General features: G+C 32.4%; 2 protein-coding genes and 1 long non-coding RNA gene across 7 annotated transcripts; 2 read left to right on the top strand and 1 right to left on the bottom strand.

Annotated features, from left to right (window-relative positions):
• Nucleotides 1-2,074: 2,074 nt before the first annotated feature.
• LOC102668827 (uncharacterized) lies at nucleotides 2,075-2,691 on the bottom strand. The gene is made up of 2 exons (XR_414546.4): nucleotides 2,335-2,691; nucleotides 2,075-2,266 (listed from the first exon to the last, which is right to left on the bottom strand). It is a non-coding gene; the product is annotated as an uncharacterized lncRNA (long non-coding RNA).
• Nucleotides 2,692-4,360: 1,669 nt separating this feature from the next.
• Nucleotides 4,361-8,815, top strand: CAT5 (catalase). Of its 2 annotated transcripts, NM_001253092.1 has the most exons (8): nucleotides 4,438-4,452; nucleotides 4,670-4,766; nucleotides 5,688-5,965; nucleotides 6,875-7,651; nucleotides 7,838-7,927; nucleotides 8,377-8,444; nucleotides 8,543-8,636; nucleotides 8,756-8,815. In NM_001253092.1, the coding sequence occupies exons 1-8, from the start codon at nucleotides 4,438-4,440 to the stop codon at nucleotides 8,813-8,815; spliced, it is 1,479 nt and encodes a 492-aa protein (NP_001240021.1). The 2 variants fall into 2 exon arrangements, with proteins under 2 accessions (XP_040871888.1, NP_001240021.1); XM_041015954.1 differs by lacking the exons at nucleotides 8,377-8,444; nucleotides 8,543-8,636; nucleotides 8,756-8,815 and having other exon boundaries at nucleotides 4,361-4,452; nucleotides 7,858-7,927.
• Nucleotides 8,816-17,660: 8,845 nt separating this feature from the next.
• On the top strand, nucleotides 17,661-22,378 carry LOC100785135 (protein NLP4). Of its 4 annotated transcripts, none has more exons than XM_006581075.3 (5): nucleotides 17,661-17,796; nucleotides 18,184-19,233; nucleotides 19,689-19,736; nucleotides 19,818-20,727; nucleotides 21,278-22,378. In XM_006581075.3, the coding sequence occupies exons 2-5, from the start codon at nucleotides 18,334-18,336 to the stop codon at nucleotides 22,150-22,152; spliced, it is 2,733 nt and encodes a 910-aa protein (XP_006581138.1). In that variant the 5' UTR covers nucleotides 17,661-17,796; nucleotides 18,184-18,333; the 3' UTR covers nucleotides 22,153-22,378. The 4 variants fall into 4 exon arrangements, with proteins under 4 accessions (XP_006581138.1, XP_040872160.1, XP_006581139.1 ...); XM_041016226.1 differs by having other exon boundaries at nucleotides 17,662-17,796; nucleotides 19,821-20,727; XM_006581076.4 differs by having other exon boundaries at nucleotides 17,662-17,943; nucleotides 19,821-20,727.
• The last annotated feature ends 3,224 nt before the right edge of the window (nucleotides 22,379-25,602 follow it).

Raw genomic sequence — 25,602 nt, 5'->3', positions numbered from 1 at the left:
TCAAAAAATGTTAGAGTTTAATTTTTAGGCTTAATTATATTTTTACTCCAACTTTTTTAATTTTTGATGAATTTTATCTCCAATTTTTTACTTTGACACATTTTACTTCAATTTTTAAGAAATTTGTGAATTAAAAAAATTGGATGTAAATTTTGCCAAAAAATTAAAAAAGTTGGGAAAAAATATCCAAAAATTAAAAAATTGGGTGTAGACTTTACCAAAAAATAAAAAAGTTGGGATAAAAATATAATTATGTTAAGAGTGAAATGACAAATGATAAAATTAAAAAATTTCTTAAAAGTTGAGGATAAAATGCATCAAATTAATTTGTTGGAATAAAATTCACAAAATAAAAAATTGAGGGTAAAAATGTAATTAAATCTATTTTGTGCATTATCAATGTAAACAAATATTTTTTTGTCGGATAAACAAATTATATTATTATTATTATTATTATTATTATTATTATTTAATTATTAATTAGAAATCATGTAAGATATGACTTTTAAGATAAAAAATTAAAAGACAATAAACTTACATTGGTTACTAATGAATTAACAATGTATTTTTTTATAATATTAATATGTAAATTATTTACTCAGAAATTTATTAATATGAAAAATTCACCAATTTTCCCGAGATGAGATGTTATTGTGCACATAAAACTCGAGCTTTTCATAAGCATGACCCTTTATTAATATGTGCACATTAACCAATTTAATTGCCTGAAATGAGATGTTTTTGAGCTTTATGTGCACGTTATATGAAGTTGGACATCATTTTGTAATAATTGTTACACAACTCATCTTTCTTCCATGCATAGATGGATATGGATGAACAAATCAGATTGTGATTATTTTGGTGACGTTATTTCAATGGATATTACATATTGCACCAATTGTGCAAATAAATCACTTGTTTGTTTTCCGTTTTTAACTAATATAGGGTGTCATAATTTTTGAAGTGGTATTGTTATATCATGAAACAATTAAATCATTTAAATGGTTTTGAGATGCTTTTACAAACACATAACTGGGAAAAAGAAACTAAAAAACTATCTCTACTAGCCATGACCGAGGCACTTGTTGAAGCAATAACTAACACTTAACATGTCTTATGTATTTGACACTTTTAGCAAAATAAAAGTAAACACCTTTGGCAACTCGATGAAGGGGAAAAATTATTTTTAAGAATTTTCAAGAAATGCATGTATGACTTTGACGCTTAATCATAGTTTGAGGGAGCTTAGACCTAATTGATCTTAGATTTTAATGTTCATGAAAACAATTATATGTATTTACTGAAATTTGAAGTTGGCTAACGTCAAGATAGACATAGTTTAGATGGACTCCACAACTCTACACATCGGACTGTAAGTATCATTTGTTAGGAAAGCACGAGTGAGACCTGAAAAATAAATGACTCTCATGCTCAAGTAAGTACGTGAGTGAGTTAAAAATGAAGTGAAAATGATGATATAGAACCTGATATTTATAATATAACGTGAGATAAGAGCTTCATATCCTTAATTGTAGAAGTTGGTGTAACAATTCTTATAGATAATTTTTAACTTGTAGATAATAATTAATAGATAAATCATAACTTATATAGATAATTAAGTACTTGTAACTTGATAAAAGAGTTATAACATTATCATCAATATTTAAATATTGAGACATTTAATGATAACTCGTCGGTTCAGTAATCCAACTCTTAATGACAATGTCTATATTCTTATGTCAAGACTAATATGAAGGATTAACGTGTATATTGAAGAAGTGTCACGTTACTTGTCATGTTAATTTTGTAAACCTCGAAGAAAACAGGTTTTGTGTTACATGAAGCGAGCATATATTTACATTTGGGACGCAGAATACTCAACTCAATAAAAGTTTGAATTCTCATTTCAAATATTATATTGAAACGAATGTGAATATTATTCAATTATTATTCAAGCATTCTGAATGAGTTGTTGAGGACAAGAGATGCAATGAGTCAACCTGGAATTCGTGGCAATTGCAGGGTTACTCTTAGTTAATCATAATATTATTATAATTTTATCAAAATATTTTACTAGTGCACGAAGGAAATTATCATTTCGGTTTACATTTTTTTATTTGATATTGTATGGACATTTTACCTCGGTGTTCTACATCTTAGTAACTCTACTTGCTCATAGTGTAAAAACTTGGGCAAAGCACAAACTATAGAATATAATTAGTGAAGAGGCAAACAAATGTTGTTGTTAACTCTTATGATTCAGTTCCTGGGAAAAGAGAAAAAAAAGAAATCAAAATTTGAAATACACAAAATCAAATCTAAAAAGTCTCTAACCATCTTGGTCGCTGACTCGCTGACGCGAACTTGTGCGAATCTAGACAGCATCGATTGCGTTTTCGTCTGAACGGTGATATGCTAAAAGCCAAAATCGGAATGCGGAATAAGTGGATGAGATAAAGCCATGCACTTTGCTAACTCGCCATGAGTTGAGTTCATATCATGCCCCTCACCGTATATGGAAACAATCAGTGGATGTTAAGAAGAAGGCCACGACTTGTCTACTAACAGATTCAAAGCAAGTTTTGAAACAGCTCTTGACTTGGCTTCAAAACTTCCTTTAATTTGTTGATGGGGACGGGGTCACGAAATTGTTCAGACTTCACAAAATTTATATCTAAATCATTTTTTTAAAATATTATCAACGTAGAAACTTAACAAATTATTAATATTTTCATCAAGAAAAAAGAAAAATAAAAGCATTTACATTGTTTGATTAAAATAATTGATGAAATACAAATATGAAAAATATTATATAGATAATATATAACTCTAAAACTTATTTTTTTATATAACTTTTAGAATTTAAAGTTGTAAGTGATTGTTTTAAAAATGAGTGATCTAATCCGGACTGGCATACCAAATAATTTTGGTGGGAGCACACGTTTCAAGGAATTTAGGTAGCGTGTCACGTTAGGAATGGTCCATGTCACCATCTTACAAATTGTTGCTAAGGCTAAACATAGAAGAAAACGCCGGAAACAAAGATAAGGAAAGGAACCATCAGTGCATGACGTTCGCTAATATTTTAACGATTTTTCTCCACTCTTATCTATCGCTTTTTTATTGCCACCATAAAATATTACTCATTATATACTAATTCATTAATTGATTAATATAATAGTTGTGTTCCTTAGCTGTTACATTCAATAATATTTATTTGACACTTAATAATATTATAATTAAATAAAAATATAAAATATAAAAGTATAAATTTTTTAAAGTTTCTTACATTTAAAGTATGTCTAAGAAAAATTTCTTAAAAGATTTCTTAGTTGAAAAAATTTTTTTTTTTTGATATTTTTTTTATTAGAGTTTATCTAGACAGTGAGAGTTTCTTATAAATAATTTATATATTTTATAATAAATATTAATAAATTATTTCTTAATAATAAAAAAATAATATCTATCTGTGACATATAACAACATCATAATTAACTAAAAAAATGTGAAGTTTTTAAATTTTTTTACTACTAAAATAAAATTATATATAAATTTCTTATCATAGTATAACAGTGTCTGTGAGGATTAAAAAAATAACCTAACAAACTCACTTTAAAAATTCTAATTAGATATCCTCTAAATTTGAGTTTAAGAAAAGAAAAAAAGTGAAATAAAATGAACATAAAATATAATTAAACTCAAATTTGTTGTCACCAGTTAAAACAACCCATTTTTCATCATTATCATCCTACGTTTCATACTGTTACAAACATCATACAGACAATTCTTTTTTTTAGTAGAAAGTTAAATAATAATGACAGTTATTATGATGATTAAGCAATAATTATTGAATTTTTAGAATATATAAAATAATAATTAGAGAACAATAATCATTTATAAATTAATATTTATATATATTTTAAAACATTTAATACAATTTATTTTATTGCAAAACATTTAATACATTTAAATCTTTGTATAATTGCTAAAATGTATTTTCAATATTTTTATCTATATTTTAGACACAGAAGTTCTAACTCTTTAATAATTGTTTGTTCCACAGGAAAGGAAAAATTAAGGAGAGGTATAAAATTTTAATTTTTAAATTGAAAAATGATTTTTTTTAAAATTTACTTTATTAATTTTTTTCTTCAACTAAAAAATATTATAACTTATTTTTGTATTTATCTTCTTTTCCGTCGTCCAATAAGGCTATAACTTTGTCTCGTGAAAAATCATTTATAATATTATTATATTTATATTTATCTATATCTATAAAAAATACGAAGAAGACAATTAAGGGTTTATTTTTTGAAAAAAAAAATAGTGATAAAAGAGGGAAAGTCTTTATAAGGCGGTAAGACTCACCGTTACCACACGAAATGAATTAGCGTTGCCATTCTCATCCTCCTCTGTCTCTCTCTCTCCACCATTGCCATGGATCCTTACAAGGTATTGCTCTTCTCTTCTTTTATTGCCTTATGTTTTCCGATTACACCTCTTAGCAAAATCTCTATATCTTCTTAGCTTTCATTTGTTCAAGTCTTGATTAATATTATGTTAACTAAGAGTCTAAGACTTACGATGAACTCTTTGAAATTTGAGCAAGTACTGTGGTGTGAATCAATTGTTAGATTCTGTTTGCTTACAAGTGTTTAATGTGATGCAGCTCCGGCCATCCAGCGCCTTCAATTCTCCCTTCTGGACTACAAATTCTGGTGCTCCTGTTTGGAACAACAACTCCTCTTTAACCGTTGGAGCTAGAGGTATCCATCTTAGCTGAAATTGTTGCGTGCGTACTCACGCATTTGAATGATTTCTTTTTTGCTGAAACTGTTCAACTTTCCCTTGATTTCATGCCAGTGAAGTAGATTAGTGGTGAACGATATAATTTCACGGGTTTTATTGTGTGTAGTAAGTGCTACAAGTAATCCCTCAAACATTGAATATCCACCAGTTTAGTCCCTGAGTTGGTATATTTTCACCTACGTTTAAGACTAATTTTATAGATTTTTAATTATATAGGGGACTACTTATTATGATTTCTAATATTCGAGAGACTACTTATATATTTTCCTATTCAGCAATATATATATATATATATATATATATATGTGTGTGTGTATATGTATATAATTTTCTTACTTTAAGGACCATTTGGGAGAGAGAAATACTTTAGGGAGAAATTGAGGGTTTACTCAAACTCAAACCATATGTAAATGATTGAGGGATCTTACTCAATTGGTTGAATGTGTGAGTTGTTGTAAACCCCCTTGTATCTGTTTTCGATTCCTATGAATAAAAAAAATATATGTAAATGACACTGGTTTTTGTAATTAGCTTAGTCTTGGTAATTTGAGCTTACCGAGTATTCAGTATGCAACATCAAGTGGCACAGATTATTTTCTGCTTTATTCCTACCATAGAGATTATGTATTTTCGTGCCTAATTTAATATTTTATTTCATTTATCTATGTTGGAGCATGTTAGTTATGATTATGAGTGTTTTTAGTAGTGGAGATATCTAGGCCACTTCCCTTTCTCTTTTTTTTTCTGGATTTTTTTTGGTGCTGATGGGGTGGTGGCTTATTTATCTGTTTGTGTCACTCTGTTGTATATAGCTAGGATTGAATTTGGATGAATATTATTTAGTCAGAATATTTATGTTACTTGACCCCTTTTGGCAGGTCCAATTCTGCTTGAGGATTATCATCTTGTGGAGAAGCTTGCAAACTTTGACAGGGAACGTATCCCAGAACGTGTTGTCCATGCCAGGGGAGCTAGTGCAAAGGGTTTCTTTGAGGTCACACATGACATTTCTCACCTGACATGTGCAGATTTCCTTCGAGCCCCTGGAGTTCAGACGCCTGTAATTGTTCGTTTCTCAACTGTCATTCATGAGCGTGGTAGCCCTGAAACCTTGAGGGACCCTCGAGGTTTTGCCGTGAAGTTTTACACCAGAGAGGTAAAGATTTATGAGTATATAGCATAATTTAAAACTATCTCCCACTTTCAGTGAATAAATATGATTACTGTAATTGTTTAAATTTCTCCTTATGTCTTTTAAAGAAGGTTAAATTATTCATTTTGTCCTTGTATTTGTACCTATTTCAAGTTTTAGTCTCTATATGAGTTGGCAGACAATTTTTTGTAGTGGTTTATTATTGTCAGAAAGCTTTTGTAGTGATTTTATACCGACATAAAAACTTCTCCAGTGTTATTTTTAGGAACTAAAGCTTAACTTTTATGCATGTATAGAGACTAAAACTTGCAATTTTTTCGTATAGAGACAACTAGAAGAACCAAATGAATAGTTTAGGGTGTGTTTGGTTTGTATTTTCATTTTCTATTTTCATTTCCTGTTTTCATTTTTGGAGAACTGTTTTCATTTTCAAAAGATTAGAATTCTGAAAATATGTTTGGTTTGACTTGTTTTCTGTTTTTAGGAAATAAAAACACTGAAAATTTATGATATATTGATTTCTGTTCTTTTTTGTGTTTTTAAATTTACTTAAAATTACATTCATTGCCATCTCATTTTCATTTTAACCAAAATGAGATTCTTGTTTTCAACTGAAAACACTGAAAACGAAATTTTATTGTTTTCATTTTCTGGTTGTTTTCTGTTTTCATTTTCACTGAAAATGTCTTTAAAAATTCAACCAAACACATTTTCATCACCATTTTTCATTTTTAGTGAAAATGAAAATAGAAAACAGGCAAACCAAACACCTCCTTAATCTTTAAAGAAATTCTCACTGTAAGTGATGGTGCTAGTTGAGTTGCTGAAATGCTATAAAGTTTTGAAAAGGTGATATGGTAATGGTAGTAGTTTGGTATTGTACATGATTCCTATTTTTACTTTGTGAAACAGGGTAACTTTGACCTTGTTGGAAACAACCTTCCCGTCTTCTTTGTACGTGACGGCATGAAATTTCCAGATATGGTTCATGCTCTTAAACCCAATCCCAAGAACCACATCCAAGAGAATTGGAGGATCCTTGACTTCTTCTCTCACTTTCCAGAAAGCCTTCACATGTTCACCTTTTTATTTGATGATTTGGGTGTTCCACAAGATTACAGGCATATGGATGGTTTTGGAGTTAACACATATACGCTGATCAACAAGGCTGGGAAAGCAGTGTATGTGAAATTTCACTGGAAGACCACTAGTGGTATAAAGTGTCTATTGGAGGAAGAGGCCATTAAGGTGGGAGGAGCCAACCACAGCCATGCCACTCAAGACCTCCATGATTCAATTGCTGCTGGTAACTATCCTGAGTGGAAACTGTTTGTTCAGACAATAGATCCTGAGCACGAAGACAAATTTGACTTTGACCCTCTTGATGTTACTAAGACTTGGCCTGAGGACATTATACCCTTGCAGCCTGTTGGTCGCTTGGTCCTGAATAAGAACATAGATAATTTCTTTGCTGAGAATGAACAACTTGCATTTTGCCCTGCCATTGTGGTTCCTGGTGTATACTACTCAGATGATAAGATGCTTCAAACCAGGATATTCTCTTATGCTGATTCACAAAGGCACAGACTTGGACCAAACTATCTGCAACTTCCTGCTAATGCTCCCAAGTGTGCTCACCACAACAATCATCATGAAGGTTTCATGAATTTCATTCACAGGGATGAGGAGGTAAGTTAATGTTTGATTTCTTATATTTTCTTATTCATTTCCTGATTGAGAATCTGGTTGCCTTGTTAACTACTTAGTGCTTAGATTATTCATGCACATGCTGATTGGGTGATATTGCTACCTATTCTTTTGTTATTATTTGGTATTCACATTTTTTTCTTGTGACTGAGCTCTGCTAATTTATAGGTTAATTACTTCCCTTCAAGGTATGATCCTGTTCGTCATGCAGAAACGTTCCCCATACCTCCTGCTATCTGCAGTGGAAGGCGTGAAAAGGTTAGTTTTGATCAATTGCTTAATATGAAAACGTGGAACATCTGTTAGGGAAGGAATCCACCTGCCATGGGTTTCAGTTTAGATTGCAGAGTTCATTTCAGTTTTTGTTTGTCTAAGAAACCTAACCACAGATTTTAGAATTCTAATAAAAATTTCTAAAATGTTCAAAGCATTTGACATAATGTATATTTCTTTGATATGCTTTTCTAGTTTAATCTGCTGTATGTAAAATTGATCTGACTAGAAAGGAAGCAAAGAAATGGACCCGCAGCACTGCTTAAACGTTTCTTTATTATTGATAAAGTTAGGTCTCAATCAATGCAAGATTAGGCTGTGCTTATTTTAAGCATTACTCTTGGATAGAAGAGATTAATTATTAATGCTTTATAAAAATGCTGCCTATATTAATTAGTGCAAGAAGGTATGAACAACTCTACTTCTTAATGCAGTGTGGAATTGAGAAGGAGAACAACTTTAAGCAGCCCGGAGAGAGATACCGATCTTGGGCACCTGACAGGTTCCTGTTATTAAATACTTATATGATCAATGTGAACGTGTTTTGGTGATGTCTAATGTTGGGTTCTTTTTGCTGTTTTTTTTTTTACTAATTTACAGGCAAGATAGATTTAATCGCCGATGGGTTGATGCTTTATCTGACCCACGGGTCACCCATGAAATCCGCAGTGTCTGGATATCTTACTGGTCTCAGGTGAGATAATAAGATAGAGATTTTAGACATGCTAATTTATCACTATAGAAACTACCGGGTCAATTGTAAACGAGTTTGCATGGTTTGCTCATATGCTCTTTGATGGCATTGTCTTGCAGGCTGACCGTTCTCTAGGCCAAAAGATAGCATCTCGTCTGAGCATGAGGCCAAATATTTAATGTTGTTGCCAACCCCAGAATGATTGTTAGAGTTGCAGACGTGCAAAGAGTACGATAAGGATGTGATTTTCGATCAATTTGAAAGAACTTATCCATTTCTTGCAATTTTAGTTGTGTACCCATAACTCCATGCATGCAACTCGTTGAGCTATCTCAATAAATGCCGTTTGTATGTGTTAGTATTTATATTTATATACCTTTTCGGCATGTTTCGCTGCTATTGTTGTGGACTATGTGTTCCTTGTAATCCAATTAATTAAGAAAGAAAGTATTAAATTATAAAGTAACGAGAATTTGAAATTATTCAATTTTTTTTTTATATCACCAATATGTTCTACCATTCCAGGTACATGACTCAATTATTAGGCATAGTCTGACATGATTGGCTGGAATTTAGATTAGAAGCTCAATGGGTCCAATGAAGCAGCTTCGTATTATTGTTTTTCGGGTTATTCTAAAGTCAAAATTGAGATTCGACCAACAACAAAATGTCAAAATGAAAAGTAGGGTGGATTATATTGGCTGCGATGATTAGAAATTCCGCTCGTCCTGGCAGTTCGATCCATAAACGCTTGGTAATTATCATGCCAGCTCGTTTTGGTCGAGGCATGTGCTACTACCATTTAAAGTGTATAGATTTAAATTAGAGGGAGTTAAAAAATAGTCAGGAGATTCTGGCTTTGGTTAGATGGTTAGTATGTTAGTCACTTCTGAAATTCTTTCTATTCTGGCTAGCATGTTCATGTTAGAAAATAAAGTATGATCAGAGAAAAGAAAATTTTAGTTAGAAAATAAAGTATGATCACAGGAAAAAAAGGGCTAAAAAATTATTCCTTCAACTTTTGGTTTGTCACACTCTCAATGGAGAAATAAAATGTTGAAAATGAATCACGTAAACTAGCTTTTGTGACCCTATTTAAATTTTTTTCCTCTCTTTTTTTGTTTGTTTGGTTTTACATCAAAAAATTAGAAGAGAAATGTATTTGACGTAATGTTTTTTACAAGTACTAACTTTTGCGTTTTTTTTTTAATTTTATTTTTTAGATACTAACTTTTGTGTTAAACATTAGAAGGACATGATATTAATACTGGAAAATACTCAAGTTATCTGTCTATTGATTATTGATTTTAAGATGAAAGGATAGAACAAAGTGCTGCTTATACTCTTGTAAACGATAGTACAAAAAACAAGATGGAATTGGTACAACAATGGTCAGGACCAACAGAAACACACTGTTCTATGAATCCTTGGACATTTGACAATAGCAGTTAACATAGACTGTATTTGGTTCTGCATTTGAACCACATAACGTGTGTAATTTAATTACGTAAATTTGAGAAACTATAGAGAATAACTTTTTGCTTTGATAATAAAAAGTTGACGTGAAAACATAAAAAATGAACGCTATACCAAGAAATAGGACGCCATCCATTGTTTTTTCTCTTTTGCCATTTGGCAGTGAGTCGTGGATGGACCTGGATTCATTGCAATTCTCATAGTCAACAATGCAGTCATGATCTAATGGCTAATTTTTAACAATAAAATTGGGTTAAAATTAAAGTTCAAGATTATTTCTCATTCTGACTGCTGGGAGTTCTCATTCGTTCCAATTCGCACACACAACTGACAAGAGCTATGATGCTGTCGAAGACACCAAATTCGCTGTCCAACGATGCCATTGCCGGCTACGAGAAAATAAAACTGTGAAAGAGAAGAGAAAAGGAAAAAGAATTAAGAAGATGCAACTTGCAAAGGATTTCTCTTCCACTCTAATGATATAATCATATATGTGCTGTGTCTAATATATGTTGCACCAGTCTTCACATGAAATCCTTCTCTCTGATGCATTGTAATAAGAGTAACTGCATTACCTAAATAGAGTAAATATCTTATTTGGAACTTTATGAATTACTTCCTTTTTCTCGTTTATTTGTTATTTGTAGACTATTGTCTATTTGATATATATTTATGATCGGTTTGAATTTTATAATTGGTCATTACTCTTGAAATAACTTTTAAGAATTATTTTCTTATTAAGACATTCGATTTTCTTCCCATTCAGTATTTTAATTTATTTTTATGCTTTTAAATAAGTATTATTTTTTTAATTCAGATAATCTGAATTTAAATTGAATTTTGATACACTAAACTATTAAATTAAGAGACAGAGAAATTATATATATAAATTCATATAATTTTTTTCTATATAAATTTTCTTTAATTTAAGAAAATCATATCTCTATAATTTAATTTCGCATAATACTAAAATAGAATCTTAATCATTACAATTTTTTAAAGATGTATATATCATTCAATATTTCAATTAAAATGTAAAAGGAGGCACCTCTTTCCATCCTTACAAAATCTTTTTTTTCTTTGGTATATCTTTCCTCCATTCATAGAAAGACAACTGTTCCTTCGGGTCCTTTTCCGGTCGGGCCTCCTGTTTACAAAAAGAACATGTCTTAGTCGTTTAATGCAACAAAGTTGGTTGCATTGATGAGGATTATATGGTTGTGTTTTGATAGGCAGGAGTAATGATCTAATAAACGACGTAGTACGTTAGGAGTTGGAAAATAACAACAAGAATGACAGCAGAAGTGGCCATTTTTGGAGTCCCCTACAAGTTGTGTGATGGTCCCGTTCCAGTTACCAACACTACTTGTTCAAAGCAACCATCCATTTCTTGCTGCCACCAATTTTTAGCCCTATAACCTTTTTCCTTTTTCAGACGACTCATTAATCTTTCCTCTGTCGTACTCATAGACAACAAGTTATAGATTCTGGGTTGTAGCGTCTTTGGAAACTCGTTTAAGAAGGAATTGCGTTTGATAAATTGTTTTACTCAATTATTTTTGTATGTTTGTGCGTAATTTTCTCTCTCTATTTTTTTATATGATTTTAATTTCAGTCATTTCAAATTTTGCCGAAATCTACAAAAATGAGAGACTTCGATTCTTAAGATTATCGAGAATTTCAAATCGTAAGTATAATTTCGTTTCCCTGAATGATATGATGTATGGATATGGAGGAGTTATGCCCTGAAACATTTGAAATTCATTTAAATCTATGCATATCCTTACAAATTCCATTAAAATATTTTTGTATATTGTGATGGAAAAATCGTTTTTGTTCAATTAGCTTATATATTTTTTAATTAAATTAAAATTTACAAATATTTTTTACATAAATTAAAGTCCAATCAACAACCTAATAAACAACTACTAATGTCGGTTTCACTCCGACATATATAACTTCTGTCAATTAAACATGTACTTATAATAGTAATACGTAATCCTTAAATGTATTACTTTCTGATGATTCAATGGCAAATTCAAACTTTTCTTTAGTAAAGATTCATGGCCAAGAGTTGAGATCTTTGTACATCTGGTAATAAAATTACAAGAAATTCTCCTAATTAATCACACGTCAAATCTGCAAATGAAACATTTTTTTTTTTTCTCGAGTTTCTTTCGACTTGTAATGCGTGAGCATGACTGAGTCAATGCGGAGGCTCCTCACGTCATTGACAATGAGAAATTGTTAATATAGTTATGATTTGTTAATGATGAAATCAATGAGACGAACTAATATGAATGAATAGCGTTGATTATATTTTTTGATTTTTTTTTACTAACCTTTGGTCGGGAACTCTCATCCTAAAATTATAAAAATATTTTGCATATACATTAATTAAACTCATAAGGTATTATGGACTTTTAATCTAATCAATCAGCTCTTCATTCTGGTATTTAACAACTTCAGCTTTGGATTCCTTTCAAGTGGCCTCCCCGGCCCATTAGTGATTATATACATCTTAAAGACTGGGTAAAGACTCTAATCCTCCCCAATCTATTTAAATAGAAGGTTCGTGAGAGACACATTCTCTATAAGTCTAGGATGATGAGGAACAGTTCTAATCAATTTGAATACGATTAATATGATATTCTAATGCTGAAATCCTAATTAAAATTAGTTATTTTTTCATAATAAATAAACTGAATACCCACTCTGCAATGGTCGCATGATGAGATGAGGTGATCTTCCCTAAACTAAAGTCAAAAAACAAAACCCGAGGGGCCCCATACGAGCGTGAGCCAGAATTATTTTATTTCTAAAATTGCATTTTAATACGTTTGTGGGGCTTTCGGCTGAAACCACCAAAAGAAAAAAAGGAATCGGCAAATTGCAGAGATCGTGTCAAATGTGGGACGAGCAACAGCCACACTCCTTTTACCCACTTCCAAGGATTCTGATTCCGGCAATTAAACTTATTTAGTATCAAAATAAAATAAAGAAAAAACAATGCTCAGGGCATGGAATAGACGGAGTACTAGAATTCTAGAATGCATCATCAATCATAGATATTACAATGGGTTGACTTTCAACAAACATCTCCATATGCTTAAGAACTAATTATGTAGAACTGTTTATACTTTGAATCAATAATCTTTTACGTAGATCAACATGCCATAAATGATTAGTAGCCTCTCCGATAATATTTAGGATGTCTCTCCTTAGCTTTCTACTACTAAATGAAAAAAGAAGATCATAGAGATACAACATGTCTTGTGCTGAGCTTAGTTTACTTGGGTTGTTTCTGGTTTGACTTTAGCGGGAGAACGAGAGTTCCAAAGCGAAACACAACTGGGTTGGGTTATGGGGTGTAGGAGTAGGAGTCTGCATCAGTATCCTCTCCCTCTTGGGTTTGAATCATCACCTTTGTGTGGCTCCTTCCTTCTACTAACATACTATATAATGCGTGCTATTGCTATTGCTATTGCTAGTGCCGCCCTAACCATTTCCTTCTTGTCTTCTGCTGGGGCTGCCTTCCCCCCACCCATTTTCACCACTATCTTTTTTTTCTATTCAAAATTCCTGTTTGCTACCTGCTCAACTTCTTTATTTATTTGATTTTTTTTACTTAAAATAAATATTATTTCATAATCAAAACTCATGAAATTAATCTTCAACGTAAAAATTATTCAAATGAATTTTTTCTCTTTTAACAAATTATTTTTCATACAGGCAATCAGATCCTGTTGCCATACTTAAAAAAACACCATTATACCTGGCAAAAGTATCAGCTTAGGCTCCTTCTGCAAACTATTTATCAATAAGGGTCTGTTTTCAAACATTTTTTTGGGAGGGTCTGTTTTTATTTACATTGCGTCAAAGACAAAGATACAATACAACAGGGAGTTGACACGTGACATTGAGTTATTATGTCAACAGAATTGCGCAATGGGTTGTGCCAATGTAAGTGACACAACCACTTTTGGACAGGCTTTTGGCAACGTGTGCAGTGTAGACCTGTTGGAAAGGTATTGTACCATGTCAGTTGGAGTAACCCTTTGCTCAAATGCCCTAGGTACAACATATTGTGCCATTACTACTGGCGCAATACATGCTTATATAAACTCCCTCTCCCCCTTCCATCCACACACACTTTCTAGTACATTGTTTTAGCATCTCTCCAAATTTCTTTCTCTTTATATTACATTGTGACAAATTTGTTAATATTTCTTCTGTGGGGTGAAAATCAGTAATATATTTATTAATTTATTTTTATTAATTTGTATTATTTTTTTATGTTATTATTATTAATGAAAATTGTTGATGACATTATTGATTTATTTTGTATGTTTTATTATAAAAATGAGTTCTTCGATTATTGTTCTAGTTTATTTGAATGGAAGAATATTTCAAAGTGATGACGACATCACATTTGAAGGCCTTAAAAAGGTTATTCAAATTAAACGTGGTGTAACTTTTGATGGGTTAAAAAAAAGAATTCGTGATAAGGTAAAATTAGATAAAAATGAAATTATATCTAGTATGACTTGTCGATTTTTAGTTACAGGAAAATATATTATATTGCAAATTTGTGACGATGAAGATGTTGAAACAATGATTGAAAGTTTTCAACAACAACAAGAAATGAGTGTCATTGAATTGTGCGTTGAAGTAGATGTTGTCGGTGCTTCTGCGTTGAATGTGACAAATTTGCTATTATCATGTGGGAATAATATAGCTGCCAATGAATCAAAAGTTCTAAAATTTGCAACAAATTTAGATGAAGATTCTGACGATGATGATTATATGATATCTAATTCATATGTTGAGGACTCGTTGGATGAGGAGGAAGATATCAATGATATATCTGACACAGATGAAGAAGCTGCCCGCATGATCCAATCCCTTATAATCATGCAACCAAGAGAAGGTATATTTAATTAAATAATATTGTAATCTTATAATATTTTAATCTTATAATATTTTTTCATGAATAGTATACAGAAGAGACCTATATTGGTATATAGTTTTAAACCATTAATGGACATTAAATAGCACTAAAAGAGACCTGTTTTCATAAATACTTTTGAGAAAGAACCGTATATTAAGATTTTTTTGCAAGTGGAAGTGAGACTGCATTTTGGAAATCCGCTTCTCATTATAGTAACATTAATTGGAGTCATCCCGATGAAGAAGACATTCGTGGTTTCGATATGGCATCAACCTTCAATATTGGTCAAGAATTATTTGTTGGCATGAAATTTGAAAACAAAAATGTAGTGAAAAATACACTGCAACAATATGTTACGAAGGTGCACAAAACTTTTAAAGTTCTTGAATCAAAATCACAAAAATATGTCGTTTGCTGCCTAAATCGAAGTGATGACATCTTATGCCCTTTTTATATGAGGGCAATTGTATCTAAAAAAAACTTATACATAAAAAGTTACGCAGTGGGGGGGGGACCACACACGTGTTTGAATATGAGTATAGCACAAGACCATGACAAACTTGATTCCGATTTGATTGCCACGTGCGTAGTAGGTATGATTTTAACTATTTTAATTATTCATGTTTGTTTATCATTGATTTGGTTTATGTTGATAATTAATTTTTGTTATAATTATTTTCATAGGGATGATTAAAGAAGATCCATCATTGAAAATTTCTTTGATTCAAGAAAGGATCAGTGGTATGTTTAACTATAAAATTTCATACAAAAAGGCTTGGAAGGCTAAACAAAAGGCCATTATGATAGAATATGGTGATTGGGATGAATCTTATGGCCAACTTTTGTCATGGTTGAAGCACATGCAAAATCATTGTCCAAGATTGTATTATCAAATATGTGACGATGATTTTGTAGTTGGCAATACTGTAATTCGTGAATACCGTCAATTCCATCGAGTATTTTGGACTTTTGATCAATGTAAAGAGGCTTTCAAGTATTGCAAGCCAACCATACAAGTCGACGATACATTCTTGTATGGAAAATATCGTGGGACGTTGTTAATGACAACATCACAAGATGGAAATGACCATATTCTTCCACTCGCATTTGCTGTGGTTGAAGGAGAAACATTAATAACATGGTCATGGTTTTTGGCACACTTGCATGTGCAAATATTTTGAGGTGCTCTTCGTCGTCCACATAGTCTTGGATATTTGCAAACTTTGAAGCCAACTAGCTTAATTTCAATGTGTTTCCGTTAGCCAATGCATTAGCATTTTGCCTGACTCCAAGGTATTGTTCACACATATCAATCCCATCAATATTTGTGCTGCCAATTAAAGGATTGCCATCCACCGGAAGACCTAGCAACACAAACACATCTTGTAGTGTGATGGTGGCCTCCCCACACGTCAAATGAAAGGTATGTATCGTCTTCACCTTTCAACAAAGACATTTACAATTTCTCCATTGATTTTGATTCTACACAATTTTATTGTTGTGTATAATCCAGACTGCTGTAATAAAGGATTAATTTCTGCCGGTGGTTGTTCTATACCCTGATAAGTTGGAATCACTCGTCTCATTCTTAATTTTCTATCTGCATCCCCGTTTCAAATATGTTGGGACACATGTTGATTTTGCATCCACAACACATCATTTTCATGTGGTCCAGATACCACATCAAAACTGGATGAGGATGATGATGAACTTGTCGTATCAAATACACTGCATATTACAAACATAGTTAAAACCATATTAATAACAACATATATCACAAACATTTTAAAAATTCAATTTACAATCTCACATATAATAATTAAGTTACATGACAGGTTAAAAAAAATCACAATATCAAATATATACAAAAAATTGTAAAAAGCTAATATTCCAAAAAAATTTCTAAACCAAAATCATAATTATTTTAAAACACAATATCACATATTTTAAAACATGTAAGTGTCATTAACAACAATAAAGAACATGAAATAAAAATATTATGAGAGCGAGCAAACTAGAAGAGAGAGAGAGCAAGTTGGGAGGAAAGGGAGCAACAAAATGCTGACTAGGGAGAAGGAAACTGCTTGAAGAGGGGAGTGTTTGTTGTAAGTGAGGGAGCATGCATGTGTTTTTTAAATTTATAAGCAAAGAAAGAGAGTTGGGGGGAGGAGTATTGTGCCAACGAGTGTTCACGTGCCTACGTACCTGTGCCTACCTGTGCACCTACCACCTATGCCTATGCTGACAAAAAGTGGTTGTCTCACTGCAACCCATTGCACATATATGTTGATACAACAGTTCAATATCACATGTCAGTTCTCCTTGTATACTCTCCTGTCTTTGACATAATACAAATAAAAATAAATCTCTCTAAAAAAATTTGAAAACAAATTCTTATTAATATATAATTTGTAAAAGGAGTCTAAATTGATACTTTTGATCATCATACCTTGTAGGTGACATATATTTATTTATTATTATTATTATTTCGGTCTTAGTAATAGCATGCAATGAGGGGAAATTATAGTAAACAGTAAACAGTGGAGGGCAAACGGCAAACAATAAAATAAAAATAAAAAAATTAAAAACCCAAGTTGGGGTATCTTCAAGAATCTTTACATGTCGAGTTATATTCGTATTCCCTTTCTCTTTCTCAGCTTTACTTCACCAAGTTTGGTTCTGCTGTTTTCCTCCATACCAAAGAACGAGATCGATTGGCTTCGTTCACATGAGGTGGGTGGATGGAATCTTGCATATCATTTGCGGCAAAAGTGTAGTGTTGTTGTTGGGAGAGAATCTTTCTGAGCAGTGTCATCATTTTTTTCTGGTCCAACTCTCTCGTCTCTTTCGTTCCCCCTTTTTGATTGCGGATTTACACGGGTAAATATATTCTCTTTCCGTGAGGAGGGTGGGTGTCAAAATTTTCGGGTTGGTTCTGCAAAAATCACAACTTTTGCTATTTTAAAAAAAAAACTCTGTTCACATATTCAGTAGAAAAGAAACATCGTTTTTTGTCTCTCTATGTCTTATTCCTTCCATACTATTCGTTGGCAGGATAGATAGATAGGCAGGTTGATATAATCTGCTGTTACTGACATTATTATTGACAACTTTGAACAGAAGACTACGTTTGAAGAGTGAAGACAGACAGATATTATCCTATCCTATCCTGGACTGTTGTTCTCTTTTGACAAGACAAGAATTTTGAAGATCTGTTTGGGTGGTGAGACTTGTGGTTTTGGGAGAAAGTTGTTGTTTTTGTAGCCACCCATGATGGGAGATGGTGGTGTGATATCATCTGCTGCTACCATGATGGAAGCTCCACCACCTGATGGAACAACAACAACTTCAATGGATTTTGATTACATGGGTGAGCTTTTCTTAGATGGGTGCTGGATGGAGGCCTCTGCTGATGGATCTGATTTCTTGCTGCAAAGTCCTTCATTTTCCAATACCCTCTTTGACCCTTCATTCTCCTGGCCTGCCTTGGAGACCAACCACAATGAATCCCAGGTTGCTGCTTTTGGGAGTCAACAAGAAAGTCATAATAACAACATGGTTAGTGTTGTTGCTGGTGGTGATTATAGTCAGCAGTTTCAGTCTGAGACTCATTCAGTTGAAGGTGCATCTGAAGGTATCAGAAGGTGGTGGTTTGCACCCACACACACTCCCACACCTAGTCCAGGACCTGGGCCTTCTATAATGGAGAAGCTAATAAGGGCCCTCATGTGGATCAAAGATTACAATAGGAACAAAGATATGCTTATACAGATTTGGGTGCCAGTTCATAAAGAGGGTAGGCCGATTCTTGCAGCCGATGATCTTCTGTTCTCGCTTGAATCCAAGTCTCTGAACCTTGCCAAGTACCGCGAAATCTCTGTGACATATAAGTTCTCTGCAGAGGAGAGTGACTCCAAGGAGTTGGCGTGGGGATTGCCCGGTCGAGTGTTTAGGGACAAGGTTCCTGAGTGGACTCCTGATGTTAGATTCTTTAAAATTGATGAGTATCCAAGAGTTGACCATGCTCAAGAGTATGATGTGCGTGGAACGTTGGCAGTTCCAATCTTTGAGCAAGGAAGCAAGACGTGCTTGGGGGTTATTGAGGTTGTGATGACTACTCAGCAGATTAACTATGGCCCTGAACTTGAGAGTGTTTGCAAAGCACTTGAGGTTTTTCTCCTTTCCTATTTGCATTAATTTCTATTGTGTTATCGTTTTTAAAATACAGAAGTGTGTAGGTAAGTATTCCAGGAAAAGTTGAACCAAGGTTTTGGAACTGTGAGATTTTATCTTAGCTTGCTTTGAACATGCTATTTGCTGTTTTTGAAGGGATAAAGTCATAAAACTGCTCAAGAAATTTTCTTTCTATATCCCTTTTGTTCCTGGACACCCCTAGGATTCTGCAAAATATGCCATGTTCCTTTTTGTGAACCCATATTTTTATGGGTATCTGATGTTTGTGCCCTCTTGTGAGTTGTGATGAAATTGAATTGCTCTATTTTTACATGTTTCAGTATAAATGCTTATGACTTAAAAGTTAAAACACTTAACAAGCCAAATGTGAAAAGCTCATCAAAACTCATTAATAATAGTTTAATGATTGGAGGAATGTTGTTAACTTGCAGGCTGTTGATCTTAGAAGCTCAAAACAATTAAGTATTCAGAATGTGAAGGTAAATGAGCATCCAATTCAGGAGTATTTTAATGAACTTAAGTTTGCAATTTCCCCTGTTACAACTGTTTTTTTCTTTTAGCAGGCATGCAACAGGTCCTATGAAGCTGCACTACCTGAGATTCATGAGGTGCTGAGATCTGCTTGTGAAATGCACAAATTACCTTTAGCTCAAACTTGGGTCCCATGTGTCCAACAAGGCAAAGAGGGGTGCCGGCACTCTGAAGATAATTATCTACTCTGCATATCTCCTGTGGAGCATGCTTGCTATGTTGGTGATCCTTCTATTAGGTCATTTCACGAGGCTTGCACTGAGCATCACTTGTTAAAAGGTGAGGGTGTTGCTGGGGGAGCTTTCATGACAAACCAGCCGTGCTTCTCAGATGATATAACTTCCTTAAGCAAGAAAGACTATCCAATGTCTCATCACGCGAGGTTGTTTGGATTGCGCGCTGCTGTTGCTATACGCCTTCGAAGCATCTATAATAGCACAGATGACTTTGTTCTAGAGTTCTTCTTGCCCGTAGATTGCAATGACATTGAAGAACAGAGAAAGATGCTTACTTCATTGTCCAACATTATACAAAGGGTTTGTCGCAGCTTGCGCGTTATAAGAGAAAAGGAATTGGAGGAAGCTAACTTGTCAGTTAATGAAGTGATAGCCCTTGCAGACAGTGGATTTACTAGGGATGAAATTTGTTCGGAACCCCAACAAAAAGGGATGGTTGCCTCATTGGATACTGAAGAAAAATCAAGTGAAACAATGGGTAGAAAATTCTCTGAACCAAGGCAGCAACAAGAAAGTCCTATTTTAAAAGGAAACCTTGACTGTGTTAGGGAGTGTTCTACGTCTGTTGAGGGTAACTTATCAAGTCCGGGAACAAGTAAAACTGGAGAGAGAAGACGGGTTAAAGCAGAGAAAACTATAACTTTGCAAGTTCTTAGACAATATTTTGCTGGAAGCCTAAAAGATGCTGCCAAGAATATTGGTGGTAAGCCTTCTACTCAACCATGTTTCCTTTTTCAGTTTTTGTGTGCAAACATTAGGTGCTAAACACATAGAATGAAACTTCATATCCCTCTTGTATTCCATTCTAACATGTCTACTAAACACATTTTAAATTTGGTGGCCCATTTTGGATTAGTTTCTAGCTTATGGGAACTTTTCAGTTATAAAACCCTACGTAAGACTTTTCTAAGTTTATAGCTACTATAAGAAGAGGGTAAACGAGAGAGCTTTTATAAAGAAGTTAGTGTTTAAGTTGATTTTAACTTGTGTGAGGAGTTTGATTCATCTCACTTCCTTGATTCATTTTATCTTTTCTTATAAGTAGTTATTGTGAAGTTTATCCAAATTGGCTCTAAGTTTCATATAGTTCAGTTCTCTGACATTATTTTTATTAGTTTTGCCCACCTGACCAAAACAGAAAAAGGTCTGATTACATTCATATATACTAGTGTTTTACCTGTTAATTTTTCTGTGCATATCTATTAGTAGTCCTCCATTATAACCAACCATCTTTTAAATTAAACATTTTCCAGTTTGTACTACAACTTTGAAAAGGATCTGCCGGCAGCATGGGATAAAGCGTTGGCCTTCTCGAAAGATCAAAAAGGTTGGCCACTCCTTACAAAAACTTCAACTTGTCATCGACTCGGTTCAAGGTGCCTCTGGTGCATTTCAAATCAATTCCTTCTATTCAAACTTCCCGGATCTAGCTTCTCCAAATTTATCAGGAACTGGCTTCTTCTCAACTTTGAATCAAAGTGATAATCCAAACTCAACAAGCACGCAGCCTGAACATGGCTCATTGAGCCCAGAAGGTGCATCAAAATCACCCTCTTCGTCGAGCAGCCAGAGTTCCATTTCAAGCCATTCCTGCTCTAGCATGTCAGAGCTACAACAGCAGCACACAACTAACATTGCCAGTGACAAAGATCCTGCCACGGTTGGTGAATATTCTGCTGATGTTGTGTTGAAGTTGATCAGAAACGAGGCAAAGCTTAAAAGCCTTAGTCAAGATAGAGCAAAGCTCTTGCCAAGATCACTGAGCCAGGAAACACTTGGTGAACACCCGAAAACTCAGTATCAACTGCCTTTATTGAAAACCAGTAGCAGCAAGGTGGATTCTCACAGAGTAAAAGTCACATATGGAGATGAGAAAACCCGGTTTCGGATGCTGAAAAATTGGGTCTATGAAGATCTTCTGCAGGAAATTGGTAGGAAATTTAATGTGAGTGACATGAGCAAATTTGATGTCAAATACTTGGATGATGATTGTGAGTGGATACTACTCACTTGTGATGCTGATTTAGAGGAGTGCATTGATGTTTGTCAATCTTCCGAGAGTGGTACCATCAAACTTAGTCTACAACCTTCTAGTCATAGTGTGAGAAGTTCTTTAGAATTTAGATAACAGATTGATTGTAAATTATAAGATCTTTGTCATGTATGTGAAGCAGTCTTAGAAAAGGCACAATTATTTTTTTGTGAAAAAAATTATTATTTTGGCAGAATGTAAGGATAAACTTTTGCTTATCCTTGTGCTCCAAGCAATAAGCAAATTCAGCTTTTGTTTGATTGGTATAATATAATACCATTTGTGCAATTGAATTCTCATTCTGAGTTTCTCCACTTACAAATATCTTAACTACTTATAGGGTGTGTTTGTATTTACGTTTCAAAGAAGGATGAACACCAATCCAATGATTTTTTTTTCCCTTTCACGTTTGATTGACTTCCTTGGAAAGTAGGATAACGATAATACAAACACACTTAAACTAAAATGCGATCTCTTTTTTCCTTCTCTGGATTGCACCTGAAGAAAATTCTTTATGTAGTTATCATACATGTCAAGGGCTATCTTCCGTTTTGGATGTCTTTTGGAAGGCAAATAATGGTATTTTGATAATTACTCATAAAGTATCGTTTATTTTAACCGAAATCCTTAAATGAGAGTCGTCAAATGTTGTATCCAACGCAGCAATCATGTATTTAGTTGTCGTTTCCATTATATGTCTCCATCACATTTCCACTGGATTATCTAGATTCATGATGCACTTACAACTTTGAGATTTCACCTAACAAATTAATTAGTTAGTTGCTTTACAATTGGATTTGGATGTCAGTATTTTATCAAACTTGGAGGCCGTACGCTTTTAGTTTAATAAAGTTGCAACAAGGACGGATGCATAAGATAACAAATTGAGAAATACCAACCAGGGTTAGTATTGATGATTCAAAAATAAAAGATAGTAGTATTAAACGAAAACATTTTTTAAAAGCTTAAACAGTTAACGTACCCGTGTATTTTGTGAAAATAATTAATTATTTTTTATATCATGATTTATTTGTAATAAAGGATAAATGTTGAAGTATATAATAAATTATACAACTAATATGTGCAAATACGTAATTATTCAATTAAATTAAGTAGAAAAAATATAATTCAAATATACAAAATTCATCTAATTTTTTTAAGTCGATTTGATAAAATTAAAACACATAACAAAAAAAATTGAATGAGAATTAAAGTTGTAACAAATACCTTGAAGACATTCTGAAAGTTTTATTTCCATTAAGTGCCTATTTGAATTAGCTTCTAATTTTCCTAAATAAATTTTAAAATTACATTGAAAATTAAAACAACAAATAATTGATTTAAAATTACGTTGAAGACTAAAACAACAAATAATTGCTTTGGTGCAGGAAGGAATTCAAGAAGTGCAGGAATCAAATGCATATATTTTGTTGCAAGTTGGGTCAGATGACACCGGGCCGGGCTTATATAACAATACTCTCTTACCTCAGCAGTCAGCAATTGCTCTGGTTTTATTGACAACTAAACACTATATTCATGCAGTAATTCTGGTGAAACTTAATTGACATTATTATCCTAGTATATCCAACTACACTCTCAAGTTAATTGAACTTTCTTTGAACTCACGTTAAGAGATATATCCACCCAGTTATGTTCAATAATTACTGGCAATTGTGCAAGAAACAGCAAGGTGTTAGTTTTTAAGACAACTTTATGAACATCAAGGAGTACGAATAAATGTAATAAAAAAAATGAATATACTTGAACGTAGGATTTAATTTTGATCTGTTTTTTATTTTGTTAATGTATAACTTTTTACATTATAGTAACATTTTTACTGCATAGCTAATCATGTTTATTCAAAATTATTAAAAAAATTGTAAAAAAAAATCAAAGACTTTAATTATATTATAACCGAGAAGTTAAAGTCTTAATAATATAACATGTTAAATAAGTGTAACGTGACAATGAATGAAATTAAACTATTCAATATGTCTAATCGTAATGGATAATTAAAGGAGCGGTGCAAATAGCATACATTAAATATTCAATTTTTATTTTATGAATGCTTCCATCACTTTTAAATTCGTATTTTTATTTTATGAATGCTTACATCATATCATAGCATATAAAACATGAGAACTTTTGGAAGGACATTTGTCAATCTTTTTCAAAGTGTTTTTCTCTTCTTTTTTTATCATTCTCTTTTAGTTTTTGTTTTCTTTTCAAGGTTTTTTTTTACGTTGTTTCTTTTTTTTTTCCTTTTTTATATTTTCTTTTCTTTCTTTCTTTCTTTATGTATTTTTTTTTATGTTTTTCCTTTATTTTTTTCTCTTTTTTAATTCTATTTGATTTCTGGATTATACTATATAACCTATCTATTTAAAGCTTAAAAATATACATGTATAATAGAATATTAATAATTCATTTAATTATATATACACTCTCATCAACAAGTCATTTATTCAAGGAATATTGGGTTGATCCCTTAAGCAATATTTTAAATTTGAGTTTTGCGGATAAAAAAAATACATATTTTAAAGAAAAGACTATATTAAAAATTATTAGACAAATTTTTCGATAAAGGTTAACCATTAATAAAACTAGTTCAACATGGTGACCCAATAAAATATATACACTTTCCCTCTCTCATAAGTGAATTTTGTCCGTCGACTTGTAAAAAAAAGTGAATTTGTTTAAGTTGAGATCTAATTATATTTTTCTATCAAAAACATATAAAGAATATTTATCTCGAACATGTATTCTATTTTAAAAATTACTTTTCGTTTGAATTTTGTTTTTACTTCTAACACTATCCAGCTTTTTTTTATATTAATACTATTCAGTTTTTTTATATTTAGAATAATTATGTTAAGCTAAAACAATATTTATAATAATGTAATAGGACTCCTTTTAAATTATATACACAAATAATTTTAAAATTCTCAACATGATCCGTGCAATAACACGGGTTCCATACTAGTCATTTATAAGTTCGTAGTTGGTGACTAACCTACTAGTGTTGTGATGTCTAAAGTGTTTTCTTAATGCATTATATATTTGTATTATATTAGCGATTTAGTCGACTCATTCTCTTGCGTCACAGACTCCAGTGTGCCTTTTTTCTCTGCCTAAGGATGAAAATTGCATGGTGCTATGCCTCATTTCTTTATGTCAGCTTTCTAGTAATTACACCAAAAACCATTTTTTGTTGTGCTCGTGTTTGTTACTTGGGTGTCGTGGTTTTGTACAAGTGCGTATGTTGACCCAACCTATCTCATTAACTATATCTAGACTAAGATAAATTTTGATGGATGAGTTTTAAAATTAGACATGATGTATTTTGAAAATTAATTCGGGACATGCTTTAGGTTGTTCCAACTCAATTTGATTTCCTGTATTCTCTCTCTCTATATATTTGAACTATTGTGTATTAAAAATAAACTATATGATTTAATATATAATATTTTAGAAGGGTGTAATTTTTTTTTAATTGGGTTGAGTTTTATCTATTTTTTAATCTAATCTAATTAATTAAGAGTCCGT

The sequence above is a fragment of the Glycine max genome, chromosome 6 (genome assembly GCF_000004515.6).
Source record: "Glycine max cultivar Williams 82 chromosome 6, Glycine_max_v4.0, whole genome shotgun sequence".
Classification (NCBI taxonomy): Eukaryota; Viridiplantae; Streptophyta; class Magnoliopsida; order Fabales; family Fabaceae; genus Glycine; species Glycine max.
Note: the sequence above shows the minus strand (reverse complement) of the source record. Positions and strands in the feature narration are given on the sequence as shown.